The 27,448-nt window shown below is 49.3% G+C and overlaps 1 protein-coding gene across 2 annotated transcripts; it reads left to right on the forward strand.

Annotated features, from left to right (window-relative positions):
- The first annotated feature begins 603 nt into the window (after positions 1-603).
- Positions 604-24,464, forward strand: IFT43 (intraflagellar transport 43). Of its 2 annotated transcripts, none has more exons than XM_056554799.1 (9): positions 604-779; positions 3,006-3,086; positions 7,048-7,106; positions 7,458-7,490; positions 7,612-7,655; positions 7,815-7,887; positions 7,963-8,038; positions 22,983-23,045; positions 24,320-24,464. In XM_056554799.1, the coding sequence occupies exons 1-9, from the start codon at positions 738-740 to the stop codon at positions 24,425-24,427; spliced, it is 579 nt and encodes a 192-aa protein (XP_056410774.1). In that variant the 5' UTR covers positions 604-737; the 3' UTR covers positions 24,428-24,464. The 2 variants fall into 2 exon arrangements, with proteins under 2 accessions (XP_056410774.1, XP_056410773.1); XM_056554798.1 differs by having other exon boundaries at positions 611-779; positions 7,609-7,655.
- The last annotated feature ends 2,984 nt before the right edge of the window (positions 24,465-27,448 follow it).

Consider the following 27,448-nt stretch of genomic DNA (forward strand, 5'->3'; position numbering starts at 1 on the left):
GGGGGACATACTGCACGGGCTAAAGGGGGACATACTGCACGGGCTAAAGGGGGACATACTGTACGGGCTAAAGGGGGACATACTGCACGGGCTAAAGGGAGACATACTGCACGGGCTAAAGGGGACATACTGTACGGGCTAAAGGGGGACATACTGTACGGGCTAAAGGGGGACATACTGCACGGGCTAAAGGGGGACATACTGTACGGGCTAAAGGGGGACATACTGTACAGGCTAAAGGGGGACATACTGTACGGGCTAAAGGGGGACATACTGCACGGGCTAAAGGGAGACATACTGCACGGGCTAAATGTCCCCCTTTACACATAGAGCTCATTAGGAGCAATGCTCTATGTCCTGAGGGAGGGGGCGTGAACCTCCTCCCTCCCCTTACTCTGCCCTCCCCCAGTTCTCTGTTCGGAGAGCTGGGGGAGGAGCGGACGCATGGATCTACGGGGGCGCAAAAATCCACCTCACACCGGTCTCGTTCTATAGGCCCAGAGGAGTGCACTGATGCTCCCGCCTATAGCTAGAAGGAAAGCCTCGCTCATGGAGCTGCGGTGGAGCATGCGCAGACTAGTTTCAGAGCGCAGCGGTTATTTGCTGAATACAAGTCACGTGATCCGCGCCCGAATACATAGCGTACTTGGATACCGGAAGTGGGCTTGTCCTGTACCTGTAGTTTCCGCTGGCATCCGGCGGTTGTTATGGTTACCAGCAAAGCTGCTACCTGAGAGATGGAGGACGTTCTGGAGCTGGGGGAGACCCGGAGACCGGCGGTAACGACCCGAACACCCGAGCCCGACCGGCTACACCCGACTGCCCGACCACCGGCTACACCCGACTGCCCGACCACCGGCTACACCCGACTGCCCGACCACCGGCTACACCCGACTGCCCGGCCACCGGCTACACCCGACTGCCCGACCACCGGCTACACCCGACTGCCCGACCACCGGCTACACCCGACTGCCCGACCAGCGGCTACACCCGACCACCGGCTACACCAAACTGGCCGACCACCGGCTACACCCGACTGCCCGACCACCGGCTACGCCCGACTGCCCGGCCACCGGCTACGCCCGACTGCCCGGCCACCGGCTACGCCCGACTGCCCGGCCACCGGCTACGCCCGACTGCCCGGCCACCGGCTACACCCGACTGCCCGACCACCGGCTACACCCGACTGCCCGACCAGCGGCTACACCCGACCACCGGCTACACCAAACTGGCCGACCACCGGCTACACCAAACTGGCCGACCACCGGCTACACCCGACTGCCCGACCACCGGCTACACCCGACTGCCCGACCACCGGCTACACCCGACCACCGGCTACACCCGACCACCGGCTACACCCGACTGCCCGACCACCGGCTACACCCGACTGCCCGACCACCGGCTACACCCGACTGCCCGACCACCGGCTACACCCGACCACCGGCTACACCCGACTGCCCGACTGCCCGACCACCGGCTACACCCGACTGCCCGACCACCGGCTACACCCGACTGCCCGACCACCGGCTACACCCGACCACCGGCTACACCCGACTGCCCGACTGCCCGACCACCGGCTACACCCGACTGCCCGACCACCGGCTACACCCGACTGCCCGACCACCGGCTACACCCGACTGCCCGACCACCGGCTACACCCGACTGCCCGACCACCGGCTACACCCGACTGCCCGGCCACCGGCTACACCCGACCACCGGCTACACCCGACTGCCCGACCACCGGCTACACCCGACCACCGGCTACACCCGACCACCGGCTACACCCGACCACCGGCTACACCCGACCACCGGCTGGCTACACCCGACCACCGGCTACGCCCGACTGCCCGGCCACCGGCTACGCCCGACTGCCCGGCCACCGGCTACGCCCGACTGCCCGGCCACCGGCTACGCCCGACTGCCCGGCCACCGGCTACGCCCGACTGCCCGGCCACCGGCTACGCCCGACTGCCCGGCCACCGGCTACGCCCGACTGCCCGGCCACCGGCTACGCCCGACTGCCCGGCCACCGGCTACGCCCGACTGCCCGGCCACCGGCTACGCCCGACTGCCCGGCCACCGGCTACGCCCGACTGCCCGGCCACCGGCTACGCCCGACTGCCCGGCCACCGGCTACGCCCGACTGCCCGGCCACCGGCTACGCCCGACTGCCCGGCCACCGGCTACGCCCGACTGCCCGGCCACCGGCTACGCCCGACTGCCCGGCCACCGGCTACGCCCGACTGCCCGGCCACCGGCTACGCCCGACTGCCCGGCCACCGGCTACGCCCGACTGCCCGGCCACCGGCTACGCCCGACTGCCCGGCCACCGGCTACGCCCGACTGCCCGGCCACCGGCTACGCCCGACTGCCCGGCCACCGGCTACGCCCGACTGCCCGGCCACCGGCTACGCCCGACTGCCCGGCCACCGGCTACGCCCGACTGCCCGGCCACCGGCTACGCCCGACTGCCCGGCCACCGGCTACGCCCGACTGCCCGGCCACCGGCTACGCCCGACTGCCCGGCCACCGGCTACGCCCGACTGCCCGGCCACCGGCTACGCCCGACTGCCCGGCCACCGGCTACGCCCGACTGCCCGGCCACCGGCTACGCCCGACTGCCCGGCCACCGGCTACGCCCGACTGCCCGGCCACCGGCTACGCCCGACTGCCCGGCCACCGGCTACGCCCGACTGCCCGGCCACCGGCTACGCCCGACTGCCCGGCCACCGGCTACGCCCGACTGCCCGGCCACCGGCTACGCCCGACTGCCCGGCCACCGGCTACGCCCGGCTACACCCGACCACCGGCTACACCCGACCACCGGCTACACCCGACCACCGGCTACACCCGACTGCCCGACCACCGGCTACACCCGACTGCCCGACCACCGGCTACACCCGACTGCCCGACCACCGGCTACACCCGACTGCCCAACCGCCCACTGTTTGCCTTATCCCGCTTCCTTTTAGTGTCTGCCAATATGACCTCTGACCTCTCTGCAGGCGGTGCGGATGGGTCGCCGGGCCCGGGCTCAGGACATTCCGCAGGAGGACGACCTTTCCCGGGTCTCCTCGTCCAGAGAGGTGAGTGACCTCACAAGGGTCAGGGGTCAATACACTGGGTGTGAGGATTATTAGACGTAATACTGACAATGATTAAAAGGAAATGAATTGTTTATAATATGTAATGTGCCCTTGTGGGTCAGCTGGGACACAAAATACATTCTAATAAATTATAACATGACGTAGATCGCATAGAATACATTATAATTATTTATTTATATAGCGCCTATAATATAAATATATAATAAAATACAATGAATATAAAAGCCCCACGTCTGTAAGAATAAAATAGTGGCGCACGTGTCCTTTGAATAGAAACGAATATGTAAAGTGCAGAATTGTACTGATCAATGCGCTGTTTGTAGAATGAGTGGTATCCGTTGGCAACAATGTAACAATGATTGCATGGTAACAATGTAACAATGATTGCATGGTAACAATGTAACAATGATTGCATGGTAACAATGTAACAATGATTGCATGGTAACAATGATTGCATGGTAACAATGTAACAATGATTGCATGGTAACAATGTAACAATGATTGCATGGTAACAATGATTGCATGGTAACAATGTAACAATGATTGCATGGTAACAATGTAACAATGATTGCATGGTAACAATGATTGCATGGTAACAATGTAACAATGATTGCATGGTAACAATGTAACAATGATTGCATGGTAACAATGTAACAATGATTGCATGGTAACAATGATTGCATGGTAACAATGTAACAATGATTGCATGGTAACAATGATTGCATGGTAACAATGATTGCATGGTAACAATGATTGCATGGTAACAATGCAACAATGATTGCATGGCAACAATGATTGCATGGTAACAATGATTGCATGGTAACAATGATTGCATGGTAACAATGATTGCATGGCAACAATGATTGCATGGCAACAATGATTGCATGGTAACAATGATTGCATGGTAACAATGATTGCATGGTAACAATGATTGCATGGTAACAATGATTGCATGGTAACAATGATTGCATGGTAACAATGTAACAATGATTGCATGGTAACAATGTAACAATGATTGCATGGTAACAATGATTGCATGGTAACAATGTAACAATGATTGCATGGTAACAATGTCTGGTATACTAGCAGTGTTTGAGGAGACAGTAACAATGCTAAGTATACAGTACTGAAGAGCTGAAGGATAGATCATCGGCCGTCTCCTATGGATAGCGGTGGTAGTGCGCTTCAACGATGGCGTCTCAGAAGTTACAGCAATAATGAAAGATCCATTTTTTTTTTTTTTTTTTGAGTCTGTACAGGTAATCCCCGATGCTGTCAGAGGGTATGTGGCGTCCTCGTGGCTGTGGCAATGCGCATAAGTACCTGGGGCTTAGCGGATGCCATATAAGCGCAATAGCTGTATTCCAATATAGAGGCTGGGTATATGTGGCGTTAGTAGCGGAGCTGGATGCGTTTCAAGTCCTTCATAGGACTTTTCTTCAGCAGTTTTAAAGCGTTGAAGCGCACCGCTATCCATAGGAGACGGCCGATGATCTATCCTTCAGCTCTTCAGTACTGTATACTTAGCATTGTTACTGTCTGCTCAAACACTGCTAGTATACCAGACATTGTTACCATGTAATCATTGTTACATTGTTACCATGCAATCATTGTTACATTGTTACCATGCAATCATTGTTACATTGTTACCATGCAATCATTGTTACATTGTTACCATGCAATCATTGTTACATTGTTACCATGCAATCATTGTTACCATGCAATCATTGTTACCATGCAATCATTGTTACCATGCAATCATTGTTACCATGCAATCATTGTTACCATGCAATCATTGTTACCATGCAATCATTGTTACCATGCAATCATTGTTACCATGCAATCATTGTTACCATGCAATCATTGTTACCATGCAATCATTGTTACCATGCAATCATTGTTACCATGCAATCATTGTTACCATGCAATCATTGTTACCATGCAATCATTGTTACCATGCAATCATTGTTACCATGCAATCATTGTTACCATGCAATCATTGTTACCATGCAATCATTGTTACCATGCAATCATTGTTACCATGCAATCATTGTTACCATGCAATCATTGTTACCATGCAATCATTGTTACATTGTTACCATGCAATCATTGTTACATTGTTACCATGCAATCATTGTTACATTGTTACCATGCAATCATTGTTACATTGTTACCATGCAATCATTGTTACATTGTTACCATGCAATCATTGTTACATTGTTACCATGCAATCATTGTTACATTGTTACATTGTTACCATGCAATCATTGTTACATTGTTACCATGCAATCATTGTTACATTGTTACCATGCAATCATTGTTACATTGTTACCATGCAATCATTGTTACATTGTTACCATGCAATCATTGTTACCATGCAATCATTGTTAACATGCAATCATTGTTAACATGCAATCATTGTTAACATGCAATCATTGTTAACATGCAATCATTGTTAACATGCAATCATTGTTACATTGTTACCAACGGATACCACTCATTCTACAAACAGCGCATTGATCAGTACAATTCTGCACTTTACATATTCGTTTCTATTCAAAGGACACGTGCGCCACTATTTTATTCTTACAGGCTGGAATATCCACAGTCGTGGGGCTTTTACAGTAACCTCCCAACATGCGATGGCCCCGACATATGATCAAATCGACATCCGATGCTTTTATATGTCGGGGCCATCGCATTAACTGCTATCCGACAGCGCAAAATGCTTGAGCTTCTGTCGGATAGCATTTTAAGCATCCCTGGCAGGTTCGCTTACCTATTCCGGCTGCTCCGGGTCCACTTCGCGATCCTCCGGCGTTTTCTGAATCTTCTCCGGGGTTCGGGCCTCGCTTTCCAGCGTCATTATTACGTCGCTGCACACGCCGTCCCGGCGCCGCAACGTAATAATGTCTCCAGAAAGCGAGGCCCGGACACCGGAGAAGATGTGGAAAAAGCCGGAGGATCCCGAAGAAGACGCTAGAGCATCGGGAGCCCCTGGGACCGCATCTGGAGCGGTGAGGACGCGGTCCGGAGCGGCGGGGACAGGTGAGTATAAAATGCACTTTTTACATTGCACGAATCCCTCAACATACGATGGATTCGACAAACGATGGGCCGTTTGGAACGAATTACCATCGTATGTTGAGGGACCACTGTATGTTAATTGTATTTTATTATGTATTCTATGCTATCTATGTAATTTTATAATTTATTAAGTTGTATTTTGTGTCCCGCTGATATATTCTATATCCCGCCTCTCCTATATTCTATATATTGTAATACTGACAATGTCATACAGGTTTGGGCCCCATGGGGGGGCGCCGTAATATGTGGGATGTTAGGGTCCCCAGGCCCCTTACTGACCACTAGGGGTTGTAGAGTCTGTCCACTGATGATCTGTCATAAACATCTTCTCATCCTTAAAGTGGTACTCCCGTGGAAAACGTAATTTTTTTTTTATCAACTGGTGCCAGAAAGTTAAACCGATTTGTAAATGACTTCTATAAAAAATCTTAATCCTTCCAGTACTTATTGGTTTTCTTTTTGGAACACACGGCTCTCTTGTAAATTATTTCTAGAAAATTTTTTTTATTAGCTGCTGAATACTACAGGGGAAATGCTTCTCTTTTTGGAACACAGAGCTCTCTGCTGACATCATGACCACAGTGCTCTCTGCTGACATCTCTGTCCATTTTCGGAACTGTCCAGAACAGCATATGTTTGCTATGGGGATTTTCTCCTACTCTGGACAGTTCTTAAAATGGACAGAGATGTCAGCAGAGAGCACTGTGGTCATGATGTCAGCAGAGAGCTCCTTGTTCCTAAAAGAGAAGCATTTCCCCTGTAGTATTCAGAAGCTAATAATTTTTTTTTAATAGATGTAATTTACAAATCAAGTTTTTTCCACCAGAGTACCCCTTTAAACCTTTTATTTCAGGGTCCCCCGAAGCCGCTGAGACAGGGGGGATGGGCGGATGAATCATCCGGGATGTCAAAGTGAGTATCTGCTCTGCCGGGTGTAGCCTGTCCGCGGCCCGCTCTGCCGGGTGTAGCCTGTCCGCGGCCCGCTCTGCCGGGTGTAGCCTGTCCGCGGCCCGCTCTGCCGGGTGTAGCCTGTCCGCGGCCCGCTCTGCCGGGTGTAGCCTGTCCGCGGCCCGCTCTGCCGGGTGTAGCCTGTCCGCGGCCCGCTCTGCCGGGTGTAGCCTGTCCGCGGCCCGCTCTGCCGGGTGTAGCCTGTCCGCGGCCCGCTCTGCCGGGTGTAGCCTGTCCGCGGCCCGCTCTGCCGGGTGTAGCCTGTCCGCGGTCACATGTGGATTTAGTGATCATGTTTATCCTTCTGTTCTGCAGATCAGGGAAACGCGGCACAGAAGATGTGGAAGAGTGAGTGCAGCTCATCCTCATACATGTATTGGAGTGTGTCCCCCCCAATGTAGCATGTTACCCCCCCTCCCGTGTTGTGTGTCCAGTATATTATTGTATGTTGTTTTTGTGTTTGCAGCAGTCGCCTGAGGCAGCGGAGCCTGGATGACTCTGATGAAGGTGGAGGTGAGTGATGGAGGTGGTAACGGATTGGGTGGGGGGTTGGGGTTGCTGGCGGAGGGGGCAGGGGTGGGGTTGCTGGCAGAGGGGGTGGGGTTGGTGGCGGAGGGGGTGTTACGCTATATCTGGCTGACAGATAACTGCGGGGTGCTCCTGTCTCCTCAGATATACCAGTGATCCCAGATCTGGAGGATGTGCAGGAAGAGGATTTGGCCCTTCAGGTGGCTTCACCACCCAGGTAAGTGTCTGTAGTGGTGCACCTGCCTCTCCCTCACCTGGCTCTGACCCCACATGCTTTCACTTTGTATTGCAGTGTACAGGTGAACAGAGTCATGACGTACAGAGACCTGGACAATGACCTCATGAGGCACGCAGCCTTCCAGACCCTGGTGAGTCCCCCCCCCCCCCCCCAATATACACATCCTGACACTGCTGATGCACTGGATGGGCCCTTCTGAAGGTCGGGCAGTCACAGGAAAGGATTGCAGTAACACAGGTTTTGCTATACACATGTTTATCCCCTTTGTGTGTATTGGAACTAAACCAAAAAAGGGAGAAAAACAAGCAAATTGGACATAATGTCACCAAACTCCAAAAATGGTCTGGACACAATTATTGGCCCCTTTAGCTTAATATTTGCTTGCGCACCCTTTGGAAAAATAAGTGAAATCAGTGTCTTCCTATAAGCATCAATAAGCTTCTTACATCTCTCAGTCGGAATGTTGGACCACTCTTCCTATAAGCATCAATAAGCTTCTTACATCTCTCAGTCGGAATGTTGGACCACTCTTCCTATAACCATCAATAAGCTTCTTACACCTCTCAGTCGGAATGTTGGACCACTCTTCCTATAACCATCAATAAGCTTCTTACACCTCTCAGTCGGAATGTTGGACCACTCTTACTTTACAAACTGCTCCCGGTCTCTTATTGGAAGGCGCCTTTTCCCAACAGTAATTATAAGATCTCTCCACAGGTGATCAATGGGATTTAGATCTTACATAGTTACATAGTTAGTACGGTCGAAAAAAGACATATGTCCATCAAGTTCAACCAGGGAATTAAGGGGTAGGGGTGCGGCGCGATATTGGGGAAGGGATGGGATTTTATATTTCTTCATAAGCATTAATGTTATTTTGTTCCAGGAATGTATCTAATCCTGTTTTAAAGCTGTTAATTGTTCCTGCTGTGACCAGTTCCTGAGGTAGACCGTTCCATAAATTCACAGTCCTCATGGTAAAGAAGGCGTGTCGCCCCTTTAGACTAAACCTTTTCTTCTCCAGACGGAGGGAGTGCCCCCTCGTCCTTTGGGGGGGTTTAACCTGGAACAGTTTTTCTCCATATTTTTTGTATGGGCCATTTATATACTTCTATACGTTTATCATATCCCCCCTTAAACGTCTCTTCTCAAGACTAAACAATTGTAACTCCTTTAATCGCTCCTCATAGCTAAGATGTTCCAGGCCCCATATTAGTTTAGTCGCGCGTCTCTGCACCCTTTCCAATTCCGCAGTGTCCCTTTTATGGACTGTGCCCAAAACTGAACAGCATATTCCAGGTGAGGCCGTACCAATGCTTTATAAAGGGGGAGTATTATACACTATAGACTGTACCAATGCTTTATAAAGGGGGAGTATTATACACTATAGACTGTACCAATGCTTTATAAAGGGGGAGTATTATAAACTATAGACTGTACCAATGCTTTATAAAGGGGGAGTATTATACACTATAGACTGTACCAATGCTTTATAAAGGGGGAGTATTATACACTATAGACTGTACCAATGCTTTATAAAGGGGGAGTATTATACACTATAGACTGTACCAATGCTTTATAAAGGGGGGGTATTATACACTATAGACTGTACCAATGCTTTATAAAGGGGGAGTATTATACACTATAGACTGTACCAATGCTTTATAATGGGGGAGTATTATACACTATAGACTGTACCAATGCTTTATAAAGGGGGAGTATTATACACTATAGACTGTACCAATGCTTTATAAAGGGGGAGTATTATACACTATAGACTGTACCAATGCTTTATAAAGGGGGAGTATTATACACTATAGACTGTACCAATGCTTTATAAAGGGGGAGTATTATACACTATAGACTGTACCAATGCTTTATAAAGGGGGAGTATTATACACTATAGACTGTACCAATGCTTTATAAAGGGGGAGTATTATACACTATAGACTGTACCAATGCTTTATAAAGGGGGGGTATTATACACTATAGACTGTACCAATGCTTTATAAAGGGGGAGTATTATACACTATAGACTGTACCAATGCTTTATAATGGGGGAGTATTATACACTATAGACTGTACCAATGCTTTATAAAGGGGGAGTATTATACACTATAGACTGTACCAATGCTTTATAAAGGGGGAGTATTATACACTATAGACTGTACCAATGCTTTATAAAGGGGGAGTATTATACACTATAGACTGTACCAATGCTTTATAAAGGGGGAGTATTATACACTATAGACTGTACCAATGCTTTATAAAGGGGGAGTATTATACACTATAGACTGTACCAATGCTTTATAAAGGGGGAGTATTATACACTATAGACTGTGTACCAATGCTTTATAAAGGGGGGGTATTATACACTATAGACTGTACCAATGCTTTATAAAGGGGGGGTATTATACACTATAGACTGTACCAATGCTTTATAAAGGGGGAGTATTATACACTATAGACTGTACCAATGCTTTATAAAGGGGGAGTATTATGTCCCTGTCCCTGGAGTCCAGGCCTCTTTTTATACATGACAATATCCTGCCGGCTTTGGAAGCAGCAGCCTGACATTGTGCTATTCTGTAGTCTGTGATCTACAAGTCCCCCAGATCCTTCTCTACCAGTGACTCTGCCAGTTTAATCCCCCCTAAGACATACGACGCTGCAGGTTATTAGTATACACAGCCCCCCTCTATATACACAGCCCCCCTCTATATACACAGCCCCCCTAAGACATACGATGCATGCAGGTTATTAGTGCCCAGATGCAGAACTTTGCATTTATCCACATTGAACCTCATTTGCCAAGTGGAGGCCCAGACACTTAGTCTATCCAAGTCATCTTGTAACTTATGCACATCCTCTATAGACTGTACCCCCCCCTCTATATACACAGCCCCCCCTCTATATACACATCCTCTATAGACTGTACCGTGCTACAAAGCTTGGTGTCATCTGCAAAGATAGAAACAGAGCTGTTTATTACCATCCTCTATATATACACAGCCCCCTCTATATACACAGCCCCCCCCTCTATATACACAGCCCCCCCCTCTATATACAGAGCTGTTATTACCATCCTCTATATCATTGATAAATAAATTAAACAGCAGTGGGCCCAGTACAGAACCTTGGGGTCACCACTAATTACCGGGGACCAATCAGAGTACGAATCATTGACCACCACTCTCTGGGTACGATCCATGAGCCAGTGTTCAATCCAGTTACAAACTAAAATTTCCAAGCCCAAAGACCTTAACTTACCTGTCAGACGTCTATGAGGGACAGTATCAAATGCTTTAGGGAAATCCAGAAACACTATATACACAGCCCCCCCTCTATATCCACAGCCCCCCTCTATATCCACAGCCCCCCTCTATATCCACAGCCCCCCTCTATATACACAGCCCCCCTCTATATACACAGCCATTCCTCTATATACACCGCCCCCCCTCTATATACACAGCCCCCCCCTCTATATACACAGCCCCCCTCTATATACACAGCCCCCCCCCCTCTATATACACAGCCATTCCTCTGTCAAGGCTTCTACTCACCTCTTCATAAAAGCAGATTAGATTGGTGACAACTTCTATCCTTAGTAAACCCATGCTGGTTATCACTTATAATACTATTATCCCCTATGTATTCCTGTATGTAATCCCTTATAAGTCCTTCAAACAATTTACCCACAATGCACGTTAAACTTACCGGTCTATAGTTTCCTGGGGAAGACCTAGAGCCCTTTTTGAAGATTGGCACCACATTAGCCTTGCGCCAGTCCCTTGGCACAATACCAGACACCAGAGAATCTCTAAATATCATGAACAGGGGTACAGATATTACTGAACTTACCTCTCTAAGAACTCTTGGGTGTAGTCCATCCGGCCCTGGAGATTTGCTTACATTTATATTACTTAACTTACCTTGTACCATCTCTACATTAAGCCAGTTCAGTACATTACATGATGTTACCAGCACTGACCTGTACTTGATGTGTTACCAGCACTGACCTGTACATGATGTGTTACCAGCACTGACCTGTACATGATGTGTTACCAGCACTGACCTGTACATGATGTGTTACCAGCACTGACCTGTACACGATGTGTTACCAGCACTGACCTGTACATGATGTGCTACCAGCACTGACCTGGCCAATGTCAGCTCCTTTTTCCATAGTGTATACAGAACTAAAGAACCCATTCAGTAGCTCCGCCTTCTCTTGATCTCCCGTGACAACCTCCCCATTATCATTATTAAGGGGTCCTACATGCTCTGTCCTTGGTTTTTTTTGCATTTATATATCTAAAAAAAATATTTAGGATTAGTTTTGCTTTCTTTGGCCACCTGTCTCTCATTTTGAATTTTTGCTGTTTTTATTACATTTTTACAGATTTTATTAAGCTCTTTTTACTGTTTAAATGTTATATCCGACCCATCAGATTTGTATTTTTTGAAGGCTATTTTTTTGTTGTTTATTGCTCTTTTAACCTCATTTGTCAGCCATGTAGGATTTAGTTTTAATGGTTTATATTTGTTCCCCTTTGGTATATATTTAGCTGTATAGTTATTTAGAGTTGATATAAAGATGTCCCATTTACCTTCTGTATCAGTATTTGAGAACCCCTCCCCCAGTCTATGTCCTGTAGTGCAGCCCTCAGCCCAGGGAAGTTTGCCTTTTTAAAGTTATATGTCTTTGCTTTCCCCGTCTGTCTTTGTTTTCTACATTTTAAGTGAAAAGTAACTATATTGTGGTCGCTATTCCCAAGGTTTTCCCGCACAGTTACATTACCAACCAGCTCTGCGTTGTTGGAAATGATCAGATCCCACAAGGCATCACTTCTTGTTGGGTCCTCCACAAACTGGCCCAGAAAATTATCCTGCAATAAATTTAGGAATTGTCGCCCCTTTGTAGTTTTAGCCAACCCCGGACCCCAATCTATATCTGGATAGTTAAAATCTCCCATTATTACCACTGTACCTGCCCGGGCGGCCCTCTCTATTTGTTTATACAGCCGACCTTCTATCTCTTCAGTGATATTAGGGGGTCTGTCGATTACCCCAAATATTATTTTTTCAGTATTTGCCTCCTTTTGTAATTCTACCCACAGTGATTCCACCTCCTCAGAATCATCACACACTATGGCATCGTTCACACTGACTTTCATACCACTTCTTACATACAGACAGACTCCACCACCTTTTCTGTTCATTCTATCCTTGCGAAACAATGTAAACCCCTGCAGATTAACAGCCCAGTCATGTGAGGAGTCCAGCCATGTCTCAGTGACCCGAACTATATCACCAGCCATGTCTCAGTGACCCGAACTATATCACCAGCCATGTCTCAGTGACCCCAACTATATCACCAGCCATGTCTCAGTGACCCCAACTATATCACCAGCCATGTCTCAGTGACCCCAACTATATCACCAGCCATGTCTCAGTGACCCCAACTATATCACCAGCCATGTCTCAGTGACCCCAACTATATCACCAGCCATGTCTCAGTGACCCCAACTATATCACCAGCCATGTCTCAGTGACCCCAACTATATCACCAGCCATGTCTCAGTGACCCCCAACTATATCACCAGCCATGTCTCACTGACCCCAACTATATCACCAGCCATGTCTCAGTGACCTCAACTATATCACCAGCCATGTCTCAGTGACCCCAACTATATCACCAGCCATGTCTCAGTGACCCCAACTATATCAATATGTTCCTCCAGTATCAAGGCCTCAAGCTCCCCCATTTTATTTGCTAGGCTTCTGGCATTTGTGAACATTCACTTTACATTTCCATCCTTTATGTTATTGGGGTTAATGGGATTCAAGGGTGTAAGTTTTATTTTCCTATGAAGCCTATTCCTATTAACTATTCTAACCCCTCCCTCCGCTCCACCCCCAGGTACATTTATAATTCCCACCTCTCTATCTACACCATCTTCCCCCTCTTTGCTGTAGGTTGCCTCCCCCCAAGTCCCTAGTTTAAACACTCCTCCACCCTTCTAGCCATCTTCTCCCCAAGCACAGCGCCCCATCCCCATTGAGGTGCAGCCCGTCCCTACAGTAGAGCCGGTAACCGACAGCGAAGTCAGCCCAGTTCTCCATGAACCCAAACCCTTCCTTCCTACACCATCTTCTGAGCCACTTGTTTACCTCCCTGATCTCCCGCTGCCTCTCTGGTGCGGCTCGTGGTACAGGTCCCTGATCTCCCGCTGCCTCTCTGGTGTGGCTCGTGGTACTGGTAGTATTTCAGAAAATACTACCTTGGAGGTCCTTGCCTTAAGCTTGCGGCCTAAGTCCCTGAAATCATTTTTAAGGACACTCCACCTACCTCTTACTTTGTCATTGGTGCCAATATATACCATGACTGCTGGGTCCTCTCCAGCCCCGCCCAGCAACCTGTCAACCCGATCCGCGATGTGCCGAACTCGTGCGCCAGGCAGACAACACACCGTTCGACGATCCCGGTCTTTGTGACAGATTGCCCTGTCTGTCCCCCTAATAATTGAGTCCCCCACCACTAGTACCTGTCTGGCCTGCCCTGTACTCCTCCCTCCCTCCTTACTGGAGCAGACACCCCCCTGGCGGTCAGAGGCGATATCCTGCTGCAGTTCTGCTAGCTCTGTAATTGCATCCCCCTCATCTGCCAAGCGGGCAAACTTGTTGGGGTGTGCCAGTTCAGGACTAGCCTCCCTGACACTTTTTCCCCTACCCCTCTTTCTAACTGTAACCCAGCTAACTGCCTGACTGTCCTGCAACTCCGTCCCAATGTCCTCTGGACTCATTGCTGACACTTCAGAACTCTCCAGCGCTTTGTTGTCATCCATTTCTGGGGCTTTTTGATGTATGTTTGGGGTCATTGTCCTGCTGGAAGACCCAAGATCTCGGACACAAACCCAGCTTTCTGACACTGGGCTGTACAGTGCGACCCAAAATCCATTGGTAATCCTCAGATTTCATTATGTTTTGTACACCTTCAAGTCCCCCAGTGCCAGAGGCAGCAAAACAACCCAAAACATCACTGACCTCCCCCATATGTCACTGTAGGTACGGTGTTCTTTTTTTTGTAGGCCTCATTCTGTTTTCGGTAAACAGTAGAATGATTTGCTTTACCAAAAAGATCTATCTTGTCTCATCTGTCCACAAGACGTTTTCCCAGAAGGATTCTGGTTTCTCAAGTTCATTTTGGTAAAATGTAGTCTTGCTTTTTTATGTCTCTGTGTCAGCAGCAGGGTCCTCTGGGGTCTCCTCCATAGTGTGGGGTCCTCCTGGGTCTCCTCCATAGTGTGGGGTCCTCCTGGCTCTCCTCCATAGTGTGGGGTCCTCCTGGCTCTCCTCCATAGTGTGGGGTCCTCCTGGCTCTCCTCCATAGTGTGGGGTCCTCCTGGCTCTCCCCCATAGTGTGGGGTCCTCCTGGCTCTCCTCCATAGTGTGGGGTCCTCCTGGCTCTCCTCCATAGTGTGGGGTCCTCCTGGCTCTCCTCCATAGTGTGGGGTCCTCCTGGCTCTCCTCCATAGTGTGGGGTCCTCCTGGCTCTCCTCCATAGTGTGGGGTCCTCCTGGCTCTCCTCCATAGTGTGGGGTCCTCCTGGCTCTCCTCCATAGTGTGGGGTCCTCCTGGCTCTCCTCCATAGTGTGGGGTCCTCCTGGCTCTCCTCCATAGTGTGGGGTCCTCCTGGCTCTCCTCCATAGTGTGGGGTCCTCCTGGCTCTCCTCCATAGTGTGGGGTCCTCCTGGCTCTCCTCCATAGCGTTTCATTTCATTTAAATGTGGACGGATAGTTCGCGCTGACACTGATGCTCCCTGAGCCTGCAGGACAGCTTGAATATATTTGGAACTTGTTTGGGGCTGCTTATCCACCATCCGGACTATCCTGCAGTGACACCTTTCATAATTTTTCTCTTACGTCCACACCCAGGGAGATTATCTACAGTGCCATGGGGTGTAAACTTCTCGATAACGTTCCGCACTGTGGACAAAGACAAATCTAGATCTCTGGAGATGGACTTGTAACCTGGAGATTGTTGATATTTTTCCACAGTTTTGGTTCTCAAGTCCTCAGACAGTTCTCTCCTCCTCTTTCTGTTCTCTTCTCCTCTTTCTGTTGTCCATGCTTAGTGTGACACACACAGACACACAATGCAAAGACTAAGTGAACTTCTCTCCTTTTTATCTGCTTTCAGGTGGGATTTTTATATTGCCCACACATGTTACTTGCCCCAGGTGAGTATAAAGGAACATCACATGCTTGAAACAATCTTATTTATCTACAATTTTGAAAGGGGCCAATAATTGTGTCCGGACCATTTTTGGAGTTTGGTGACATTGGCCCTCATTTACTTAGAAAATCGGGTTGTAAGTCTATGTTGCTTTCTTACCCGACCGCTTTTTTCCCTGGTATTTATTATTATGTCGCATCTTGTTTGTCGCTCGTGGGTTTTGTAGGTTTTGGTTTCCAACTCCTCTGAGCTGTCGGGAAAAAATCCACAACAATACAACAAATTCGGGTTGGAAACCTTTATAAATACGCGGGAAAGCTCAGAAATGTCGGGTTACGCCCCTTTTTCGGGTTTGGGAGAATCCACATCGGGTCCGTCGGGGAAAAAATGTTGCATCGTGTCGCAGACTGGCGCATGATGTCTGCGACATGGCGCAGACAAAGATGCGACAAAAAAAACCCGACAAAAGAGGTCGGGTTTAGAATAGTAAATAAGGGACATTATGTCCAATTTGCTTTTTTTCCTCCTTTTTTTGGTTTAGTTCCAATACAGACAAAGGGAATAAACATGTGTATAGCAAAACATGTGTTGCTGCAATATATATATATATATATATACAGAGGAGAGGAGAGGAGATCTCTATCTCTCTAATCTCTAATCTCTAATCTGGAATAAACATGTGTATAGCAAAACCTGTGTTACTGCAAAATATATATATAATATTAGAGAGGAGATCTATATATACACAAAGGGAATAAACATGTTTGTGATCGGGGCTTACACATTCGTACTCGTGATAACCATGATATATACTTACTTGTTATGTACACATTATGACTTAACCTATCGGTCTGAGATGTGCCCAATGACCGCGACGGAGGCCATACCTTAAGAGGGCAAAAACTAGATCTAGTAGGGAATTAAATGTAATCAAGGACTAAAGCCCCTACCCTAGCACTGACCAAGATAAAGCTCTGATATTGAGATGGAATTGGTGAAGCAAACTGACTGGCCGAGGAATCGATGCCTGGAAACTGAAGAGCGTTGTAGTCATGCCCACCCCTGACCGAAACCAGAGTTGGCACTTGAGCAAGGTCAGGCCAAACCCCCAGCCGATGTCCGCTGTAGCATGCTGCCTAATATCAGTGCAGGAGTGAAACACTGTGACCTATCAGGCCTGATGAATCCTATCATGTTCCTGCTAATAAGTGGCCAAATATATAACTGTTAGCATATAGGCACAACCACCACCCCCCGATAACCCTTGGCGTTGAAACAGCCTAATTTCCTGTAAATCAAACAATATCTGAGCACCTTACCTGAAAACTAAGCTAACCCAATGCCCCATTCCTAACACCACTGCCTCATGAATGGTGTCCCACTGCGAGTGACCCACTAGCTATCCTGTCTGTAATTTGCCTACCCAAATGTACCTGCAGACACTATCGCTCTGAGCCTGAGCAATCGTGCCCACACGCTGGACAATTGTGCAATGATAATGCCGGTGAAGCAGGCGCTAATAGGGCCGTGGACCGTGTGAATGGACTCTGCTGGAAACATGTTGGTGACAACCTGTATGGTGTATCCCCTGGCAGACGTGTTGTCACACATGGTGACCCCATGTGTGTGGCGAGTTGCTATTGCTCACCCGTGGTCTATTGCCTTGCGACTGTGTCAGTAGTGTAGACCCGCGTGAGCCTTACCCTGCGGACGTGGCAGGCATGAAGGGTAACAAACCTAATTCGGAATGTTGCTCTGAAGACGTGTCAGTAACAATAACCTGTGTGGTACCTCCCCCTGCAGACGTGGCAGGCATAATGGGTAAAGAAACCACCTATGTGTCGTAACGTTATAGCTCTGAAAACGTGACAGTAACAATTGTCGCGTGGTACCTCCCCTGCAGATGTGGCAGGCATACCTGGTAAACAACCACCTATGTGGCATGATGTTATTGCTCTGAAGATGTGTCAGTAACAAAAACCTGCGTGATACATCCCCCTGCAGACGTGGCAGGCCTAACAAGTAAACAACCATCTATGCGTCGTGAAGTTATTGCTCTGAAGACGTGTCAGTAACAATAACCTGCATGGTGCCTCCCCCTGCAGACATGGCAGACATAACGGGAAAACAACCACCTGTGTGTCGTAATGTTATTGCTCTGAAGACGTGTCAGTAACAATAACCTGCGTGGTACCTCCCCATGCAGACGTGGCAGGCATAACGGGTAAAGAAACCACCTATGTGTCATAACGTTATTGCTCTGAAGACGTGTCAGTAACAATGCTGGAAACATGTTGGTGACAACCTGTATGGTGTATCCCCTGGCAGACGTGTTGTCACACATTGTGACCCCATGTGTGTGGCGAGTTGCTTTTGCTCACCCGTGGTCTATTGCATTGCGACTGTGTCAGTAGTGTAGACCCGCGTGAGCCTTACCCTGCGGACGTGGCAAGCATGAAGGGTAACAAACCTAATTCAAAATGTTGCTCTGAAGACGTGTCAGTAACAACCTGCGTGGCAACTCCCCCTGCAGAGGTGGCAGGCATAACAGGTAAGCAGCCACCTATGTGTCGTGATGTTATTGCTCTGAAGACGTGTCCGTAACGATAACCTGCATGGAGCCTCCCCCTGCAGACGTGGCAGGCATAACGGGAAAACAACCACCCGTGTGGCGTAATGTTATTGCTCTGAAGACGTGTCAGTAACAATAACCTGTGTGGTACCTCCCCCTGCAGACATGGCAGGCATAATGGGTAAAGAAACCACCTATGTGTCGTAACGTTATAGCTCTGAAAACGTAACAGTAACAATTGTCGCGTGGTACCCCCCCTGCAGATGTGGCAGGCATACCTGGTAAACAACCACCTATGTGGCATGATGTTATTGCTCTGACGAGGTGTCAGTAACAAAAACCTGCGTGGTACATCCCCCTGCAGACGTGGCAGGCCTAACAAGTAAACAACCATCTATGCGTCGTGAAGTTATTGCTCTGAAGACGTGTCAGTAGCAATAACCTGCATGGTGCCTCCCCCTGCAGACGTGGCAGGCATAACGGGAAAAACCACCACCTGTGTGGTGTGATGTTATTGCTCTGAAGACGTGTCAGTAACAATAACCTGCATGGTGCCTCCCCCTGCAAACGTGGCAGACATAACGGGAAAACAACCCCCTTTGTGTCGTAATGTTATTGCTCTGAAGACGTGTCAGTAACAATAACCTGCGTGGTACCTCCCCCTGCAGACGTGGCAGGCATAACGGGTAAAGAAACCACCTATGTGTCATAACGTTATTGCTCTGAAGACGTGTCAGTAACAATTACCTGCGTGGCGCATCCCCCTACAGACGTGGTAGGCATAACAGGAAAACAACCACCTATGTGTCATAATGTACTTGCTCTGAAGACGTGTCAGTAACGAATAACCTGCGTGCTGCCTCTCCCTGCAGACGTGGCAGGCATAACAGGTAAACCACCTTTGTCATGATGTTATTGCTCTGAAGAACGTGTCGGTAACAATAACCTGCATGGTGCCTCCTCCTGCAGACGTGGCAGACATGACAGGTTAAACCACCTTTGTGTCGTGATGTTATTGCTCAGAAGGCGTGGTAGTCATGAGAACTATAACGTAGTCCCAGCGTGGGCACCGCGAAGTTAAGAGCGTGTGATGGTATGCGCGTATGTGTACTATTACTGCATGCACTGCATGGAAGCACCCATAGTGTACAATGAAACTATGAGTATATACACTAAACCAAGCACTACCAGCTCCCCAATGCCATGCACCTTCGCATGGCACTGACACCATGAGCGTCTGAACAGCCCGAAAGCCCGAGGCATGTGAAACACAGAAACAAAGCACCACACATGCACAACCAGTCCCTCGTCAAGAGTGCATGTGTGTCATGAAAAGCAATGGATGTCTGACCAACGAGAGTGCATGATCAGCAAAGAACCGTGAGCGTATGCCACCGTAAGAGCTAAGGACAAATGCAACGGTATGGATGCTGATGAGCGTATGTGCAGTACGAATGGAAAAAACGTAATGTCAATGCCAAGAGCATGTGGCCGTGTAAATGCCATGAGCGGATGAGCGGTATAGATACCATTAGCGTATGATCAAAATAAAAACCATTGCATGTGGACAGTATAACTGCGTGTATGAACCGTGTGCAAGCCATGAGCAAATGACAGTAAAAAATGCTAATAGCGTGTGAAAAACAGTGTGGTTAACAAACACAGTGATGATGCCATGAACATATGTACATGCGATGAGCGCATGGCCACTATAGATACTGAGCTTATGACCAGCATGCAGTGAATGCAACGGTATTGACCAGTATGTATGTTGTGATCATATGAAAGGTGCAAAACGCCATGTGCATATGACAGCAAACCTGTGGGTGTGTGCACAGTATGAATATTGTGGGCATGCGATCTGTATGAATACCAAGCGTACGGGCAGTATTAATGTCATGAGTGTATGCAGTGTAACTGGTGCGAGTATAGCTGCCCTGGCTTATGACCAGCATGAATGCCACAATCATGTAGATGTACTGAGCGTACCAACAGAAATGAAATGCCATGAGCATAATGCATGAAATAACCGCCAGAGCGCATGGACCCGTGTAAAAACCACCGCAACTGCCCAGTGAAAAATGCCACGGCACATGAACAGTGTAGAGGTATGAATGTCTGGACAAATGCGTACGGTGTGGACGCTTTGAGCGTGTGGACAATTTCAATGTCAAGAGCATATGAAATAGTGTGAATGCTATGATGTGTGTACGGAAAACCAAGAGCGTATGCCCGGTGTGAATGCAGTGAGCGTGTGAACACTATACAGCGATGCGTGTGTGAACCAAGTAAAATTGTGAGCGTGTGCAACAGTGTACAAACCAATGGGTAAGAAACCATGCGTGTATGAACAGTATAAATGCTGTTAGCGCATGGACAGTGTAAATGCCGTGAACGTATGAACAGTATGGAAAGCCATGAGCATGTGAACAGTATGCATGCCAACCATTGATGTGCCACCATATAGAATGAACATGAGAAATGTAGACGCATGAGTGACATGAGTGTGGACAGTATGAACTGCTGTGCGTATGGGAATACAACTAACAGAGATTAATGGAATGAAAGAGATTGCCAAGTATGAATGCTATGGCGTATGGCCAGATGACTATTGTGTACCATGCGTGTGAACCGTAGACATACTATGGATGTACGAGCAGTGTACCCTACGTGATGCGTCAAGTAATGGAGGTACCAGCAGTGAGATGCCTGCCCGTGTGGTCATTGTGAAAAGGTGCACATGTAAGACCCATATAACCCGTGCGCCTATGAATATAGTATGGATGCCATGGTTGTATGAGCAAAACGTGTGGTGGGCGACAATGATCGCGTAAACGCCATGACATACCAATCTGTGATTTGTGAGAAAAAACGCTATGGGCGTGTGAACAAGTAATCATTGAAACTGGTATGCTGTTGTGCGTGACCAATAAAAGTGAAAGCGCAGCACCAATGTCCTAAAATTAACAACCCATAAGTGCATGAGCCGCACAGAGATGAGGGCACCGGCCCATGGAGAGGGAGAGGGAGAGGGAGATAGATAGATACAGAGGAGAGATAGAGATAGATAGATATATACAGAGATATATAGATACAGAGGAGAGGAGAGGAGAGATAGAGATAGATAGATAGATAGATAGATAGATAGATATATACAGAGATATATAGATACAGAGGAGAGATAGAGATAGATAGATAGATATATACAGAGATATATAGATACAGAGGAGAGGAGAGATAGATAGATAGATATATACAGAGATATATAGATACAGAGGAGAGATAGATATATACAGAGATATATAGATACAGAGGAGAGATAGATAGATAGATATATACAGAGATATATAGATACAGAGGAGAGATAGATAGATAGATATATACAGAGATATATAGATACAGAGGAGAGATAGATAGATAGATAGATATATACAGAGATATATAGATACAGAGGAGAGGAGATAGAGATAGATAGATAGATAGATAGATAGATAGATATAGATATATATATATATATATATATATATATATATATATATATATATATATATATATATATACATACACACACACATACGGAATAAACATGTGTATAGCAAAACCTGTGTTACTGCAATATATATATATACAGAGGAGATCTATATATATATATATATATATATATATATATATATATATATATATATATATATATATATATATATACAGAGGAGAGGAGATCTATATATATATATATAATATTACACAAAGGGAATAAACCTGTGTTACTGCAATATATATATATACAGAGGAGAGGAGATCTATATATATATATATATATACAGAGGAGAGGAGATCTATATATATATATATATATATATATATATATATATATACAGAGGAGAGGAGATCTATATATATATATATATATATATATATATATATATGGAGAGGAGATCTATATATATATATACAGAGGAGAGGAGATCTATATATATATATATATATACAGAGGAGAGGAGATCTATATATATATATATACATACAAAGGGAATAAACCTGTGTTACTGCAATATATATATATATATATATATATATATACATATACATATACAGAGGAGAGGAGATCTATATATACACAGAGGAGATCTATATATATATATACACAAAGGGAATAAACCTGTGTTACTGCAATCCTTTCCTGTGAGGAATACTTCATTATATAGAAACATTTCAGGGGGGACAATATATATGGACATGACTGTAACTCTGTTCCTTTCCTAGGATGGAGACATCGACCTTAAACTGCTCACCAAAGTGCTGTCTCCAGAGGCGGAGGTGCTGGAGGTGGGTGCCCAGGGCAGGGTCTAGAAGAGGGGGGAGGAGGCTGGTGGAGGGGGGGGAGGCTGGAGGTGGGTGCCTGGTGGAGGGGGGGAGGCTGGAGGTGGGTGCCTGGTGGAGGGGGGGAGGCTGGAGGTGGGTGCCTGGTGGAGGGGGGGAGGCTGGAGGTGGGTGCCTGGTGGAGGGGGGGGAGGCTGGAGGTGGGTGCCTGGTGGAGGGGGGGGAGGCTGGAGGTGGGTGCCTGGTGGAGGGGGGGGAGGCTGGAGGTGGGTGCCTGGTGGAGGGGGGGGAGGCTGGAGGTGGGTGCCTGGTGGAGGGAGGGGGGGAGGCTGGAGGTGGGTGCCTGGTGGAGGGAGGGGGGGGGGTGGGTGGGTGGGGGGGGGGGGGGGGGGGGGGAAGGCTGGAGGTGGGTGCCTGGTCGAGGGAGGGTGGGTGGGGGGGGGGGGAAGGCTGGAGGTGGGTGCCTGGTCGAGGGAGGGTGGGGGGGGGGGGGGGGGGGGAAGGCTGGAGGTGGGTGCCTGGTGGAGGGAGGGAGGGTGGGTGGGGGGGGGGGGAAGGCTGGAGGTGGGTGCCTGGTGGAGGGTGGGTGGGGGGGGGGGGGAAGGCTGGAGGTGGGTGCCTGGTGGAGGGAGGGTGGGTGGGGGGGGGGGAAGGCTGGAGGTGGGTGCCTGGTGGAGGGTGGGTGGGGGGGGGGGGGAAGGCTGGAGGTGGGTGCCTGGTGGAGGGAGGGTGGGTGGGGGGGGGGGGAAGGCTGGAGGTGGGTGCCTGGTGGAGGGAGGGTGGGGGGGGAAGGCTGGAGGTGGGTGCCTGGTGGAGGGAGGGGGGGATGGGGAGGCTGGAGGTGGGTGCCTGGTGGAGGGAGGGAGGGATGGAGGGGGGGGGGAGACTGGAGGTGGGTGCCTGGTGGAGGGAGGGAGGGATGGAGGGGGGGGGAGGCTGGAGGTGGGTGCCTGGTGGAGGGAGGGAGGGAGGGATGGAGGGGGGGGAGGCTGGAGGTGGGTGCCTGGTGGAGGGAGGGTGGGGGGGGAAGGCTGGAGGTGGGTGCCTGGTGGAGGGAGGGGGGGATGGGGAGGCTGGAGGTGGGTGCCTGGTGGAGGGAGGGAGGGAGGGATGGGGGGGGGGGAGGCTGGTGGAGGGAGGGAGGGAGGGATGGAGGGGGGGGGAGGCTGGTGGAGGGAGGGAGGGAGGGATGGAGGGGGGGGGGAGGCTGGAGGCTGGAGGTGGGTGCCTGGTGGAGGAGGAGGGTGATGGACACAGGGTAACTGGCTTCTCCTCTGCAGGACGACGTGCGATGGGACTGGGACTTGTTGTACACTGAGGTGTCCTCGGAGCTACTCACAGAATGGGACCTGGGGACGGCTGAGAGGGAGGACGGCCTCACTGTGTGAATCTGTGCGCACCTAATAAATCTTTTATAGAAAACAATATGGTATTCTGATTTAGTGCTGGGGGGCGGTGTAGACACATGGAGGACTGTCCCGGGAAGGTTTTCCCTGTGCACCGCTCGCCCCGTACTCGTCTGTCAGCGTCCCCGGCCCGGATTATAGAAACACAGAGGAATGTCCAATTAATCAGGAGTCTTTATTATCAGATGATGGAACATACACAGGACACAACACTGACCCAAAAATATATCGTCTGCAAACAGTCATGTGACCTCACACCCATATAATCTGGAGACGGGACCTAAAATCAACAGACAGAGAAGTGTGCGAGGGGAACTCCGATCCCAATATAGAAAGATAAGGGTCCTGACTTACTAAGAGTGTTGTGTAGGTTTTGTTGTGGGTTTTAACTCCTTATTACAGTGTCCATTTTAGGACGTCTTCAGATGTAACTCCGTCCTCCGTCAGGCAAAACAGCGTCCCGCCTCCTCCTCCCTCCGACCAATCGCCGTCACCCTTCAGCCACAACTCCCTCATCAGAAAGTCCAAAACGCTGTCATGCCTCAGACGATTCTCCCTCAGACGCAACTTCCTGCCGTAAAGCAGAGCCGACATTGAATAGCATGTACAGCAGAACCCGTATAGCAGAGAGCAGACACTGACTCGGCTCTGCTACGCGGCAGGAAGGTTTTCCGTCTGAGGGATGACAGAGTTTTGGATGAGAGACTTTAGGATGACAAAGGAGGGAGGACGGAGTTGCGGCTGACGCCTGACGGAGATTGGCCCGAGGGAGGAGGCGGGACGCTGTTTTGCCTGACGGAGTTACGACTGACTATGTCCTAAAATGGACACCGTACCTTACAATTTTTTCGCACAGTATTTACTAAGGTTTCCCTACGTTTTTTACACCTCCTCTGATCTGTCGGGTTTTCCTCAGCTTAAATCCGCCACATTTTCTGTAGAAACCTTAGGAGATATGTTTTTGTTTTTTTTGTGAAAATGTTAGGGACATGCCCCCTTTTCTGTGACCACGCCCCGTTTTCCCTATGACCACGCCCCGTTTTCTCAGTAAAATGGAGAGTTGGTCAGGTTTTTATCATTTTTGGCACAATGAGACAATCTAGCGCACAATCCACCAAAATGTGGGGTTTACAATAGTAAATGAGGGCCTTGGGGTCATATCCCCTATTAATAGGTCAGGATCAGTGGTCACTTGGTTCTCTTGTATCTAAGACTATTAACCAATAAGATTCGCTGCTGAATAATCTCTTATGCGACCTGTCGCACTAACACATTGTTTCCTTCATGTTATTGTCTGGACAAGACGGACACATTCATTGTATATATCAGAAATATGTCTCCCCCTCCTCCAGACACGTCTGTCCCCTCCTCCTCCTCCAGACTCCTCTGTCCCCTCCTCCAGACTCCTCTGTCCCCTCCTCCAGACACTTCTGTCCCCTCCTCCTCCTCCAGACACTTCTGTCCCCTCCTCCAGACATTTCTGTCCCCTCCTCCAGACACTTCTGTCCCCTCCTCCAGACACTTCTGTCCCCTCCTCCAGACACTTCTGTCCCCTCCTCCAGACTCCTCTGTCCCCTCCTCCAGGCTCCTCTGTGACCTCTTCCTCCTCCAGGCTCCTCCTGTCACCTCCTCCTCCTCCAGGCTCCTCCTGTCACTTCCTCCTCTTCCAGGCTCCTCCTGTCACTTCCTCCTCTTCCAGGCTCTTCCTGTCACTTCCTCCTTCTCTTCCAGGCTCTTCCTGTCACTTCCTCCTTCTCTTCCAGGCTCCTCCTGTCACTTCTTTCTCTTCCAGGCTCCTCCTGTCACTTCTTCCTACTCCTCTTCCAGGCTCCTCCTGTCACTTCCTCCTCCTCCTTCTCTTCCAGGCTCCTGCTATCACTTCCTCCTCCTCCTCTTCCAGGCACCTCCTGTCACTTCCTCCTCTTCCAGGCTCCTCCTGTCACTACTTCCTCCTCCTCTTCCAGGCTCCTCCTGTCACTACTTCCTCTTCCAGGCTCCTCCTGTCACTACTTCCTCTTCCAGGCTCCTCCTGTCACTACTTCCTTTTCCATGCTCCTCCTGTCACTACTTCCTCCTCCTTCCAGGCTCCTCCTGTCACGTCCTCCTCTTTCAGGCTCCTCCTGTCACTTACTCCTCCTCTTCCAGGCCCCTCCTGTCACTTCCTCTTCCAGGCTCCTCCTGTCACTACTTCCTCCTCCTCTTCCAGGCTCCTCCTGTCACTACTTCCTCTTCCAGGCTCCTCCTGTCACTACTTCCTCTTCCAGGCTCCTCCTGTCACTACTTCCTCTTCCAGGCTCCTCCTGTCACTACTTCCTCTTCCAGGCTCCTCCTGTCACTACTTCCTCCTCCTTCCAGGCTCCTCCTGTCACTACTTCCTCCTCTTTCAGGCTCCTCCTGTCACTTCCTCCTCCTCTTCCAGGCTCCTCCTGTCACTTCCTCCTCCTGTCACCACCTCCTCCTCTTCCAGGCTCCTCCTGTCACCTCCTCCTCCTCTTCCAGGCTCCTCCTGTCACCTCCTCCTCTTCCAGGCTCCTCCTGTCACCTCCTCCTCCTCTTCCAGGCTCCTCCTGTCACTTCCTCCTCCTCTTCTGGACAAGACGGACACATTCATTGTATATATCAGAAATGTCTCCCCCCTCCTCTAGACGCTTCTGTCCCCTCCTCCTCCTCCAGACTCCTCTGTCCCCTCCTCCAGACTCCTCTGTCCCCTCCTCCAGACACTTCTGTCCCCTCCTCCAGACACTTCTGTACCCTCTTCCAGACACTTCTGTCCCCCCCTCCTCCTCCTCCTCCAGACTCCTCTGTCCCCTCCTCCTCCTCCAGACACTTCTGTCCCCTCCTCCAGACTCCTCTGTCCCCTCCTCCAGACTCCTCTGTCCCCTCCTCCAGACTCCTCTGTGACCTCTTCCTCCTCCAGGCTCCTCTGTGACCTCTTCCTCCTCCAGGCTCCTCCTGTCACCTCCTCCAGGCTCCTCCTGTCACATCCTTCTCCTCTTCCAGGCT

The sequence above is a fragment of the Hyla sarda genome, unplaced genomic scaffold (genome assembly GCF_029499605.1).
Source record: "Hyla sarda isolate aHylSar1 unplaced genomic scaffold, aHylSar1.hap1 scaffold_900, whole genome shotgun sequence".
NCBI lineage: Eukaryota > Metazoa > Chordata > Amphibia > Anura > Hylidae > Hyla > Hyla sarda.

Excerpts from the sequence above, each read along its gene's own strand:
- IFT43 (XM_056554798.1), top strand. The coding sequence starts at position 738 with ATGGAGGACGTTCTGGAGCTGGGGGAGACCCGGAGACCGGCG. Across the intron at positions 7,888-7,962 it reads CAGGTGGCTTCACCACCCAG|TGTACAGGTGAACAGAGTCA; the intron begins GTAAGTGTCTGT and ends TTTGTATTGCAG. Across the intron at positions 8,039-22,982 it reads ACGCAGCCTTCCAGACCCTG|GATGGAGACATCGACCTTAA; the intron begins GTGAGTCCCCCC and ends TTCCTTTCCTAG.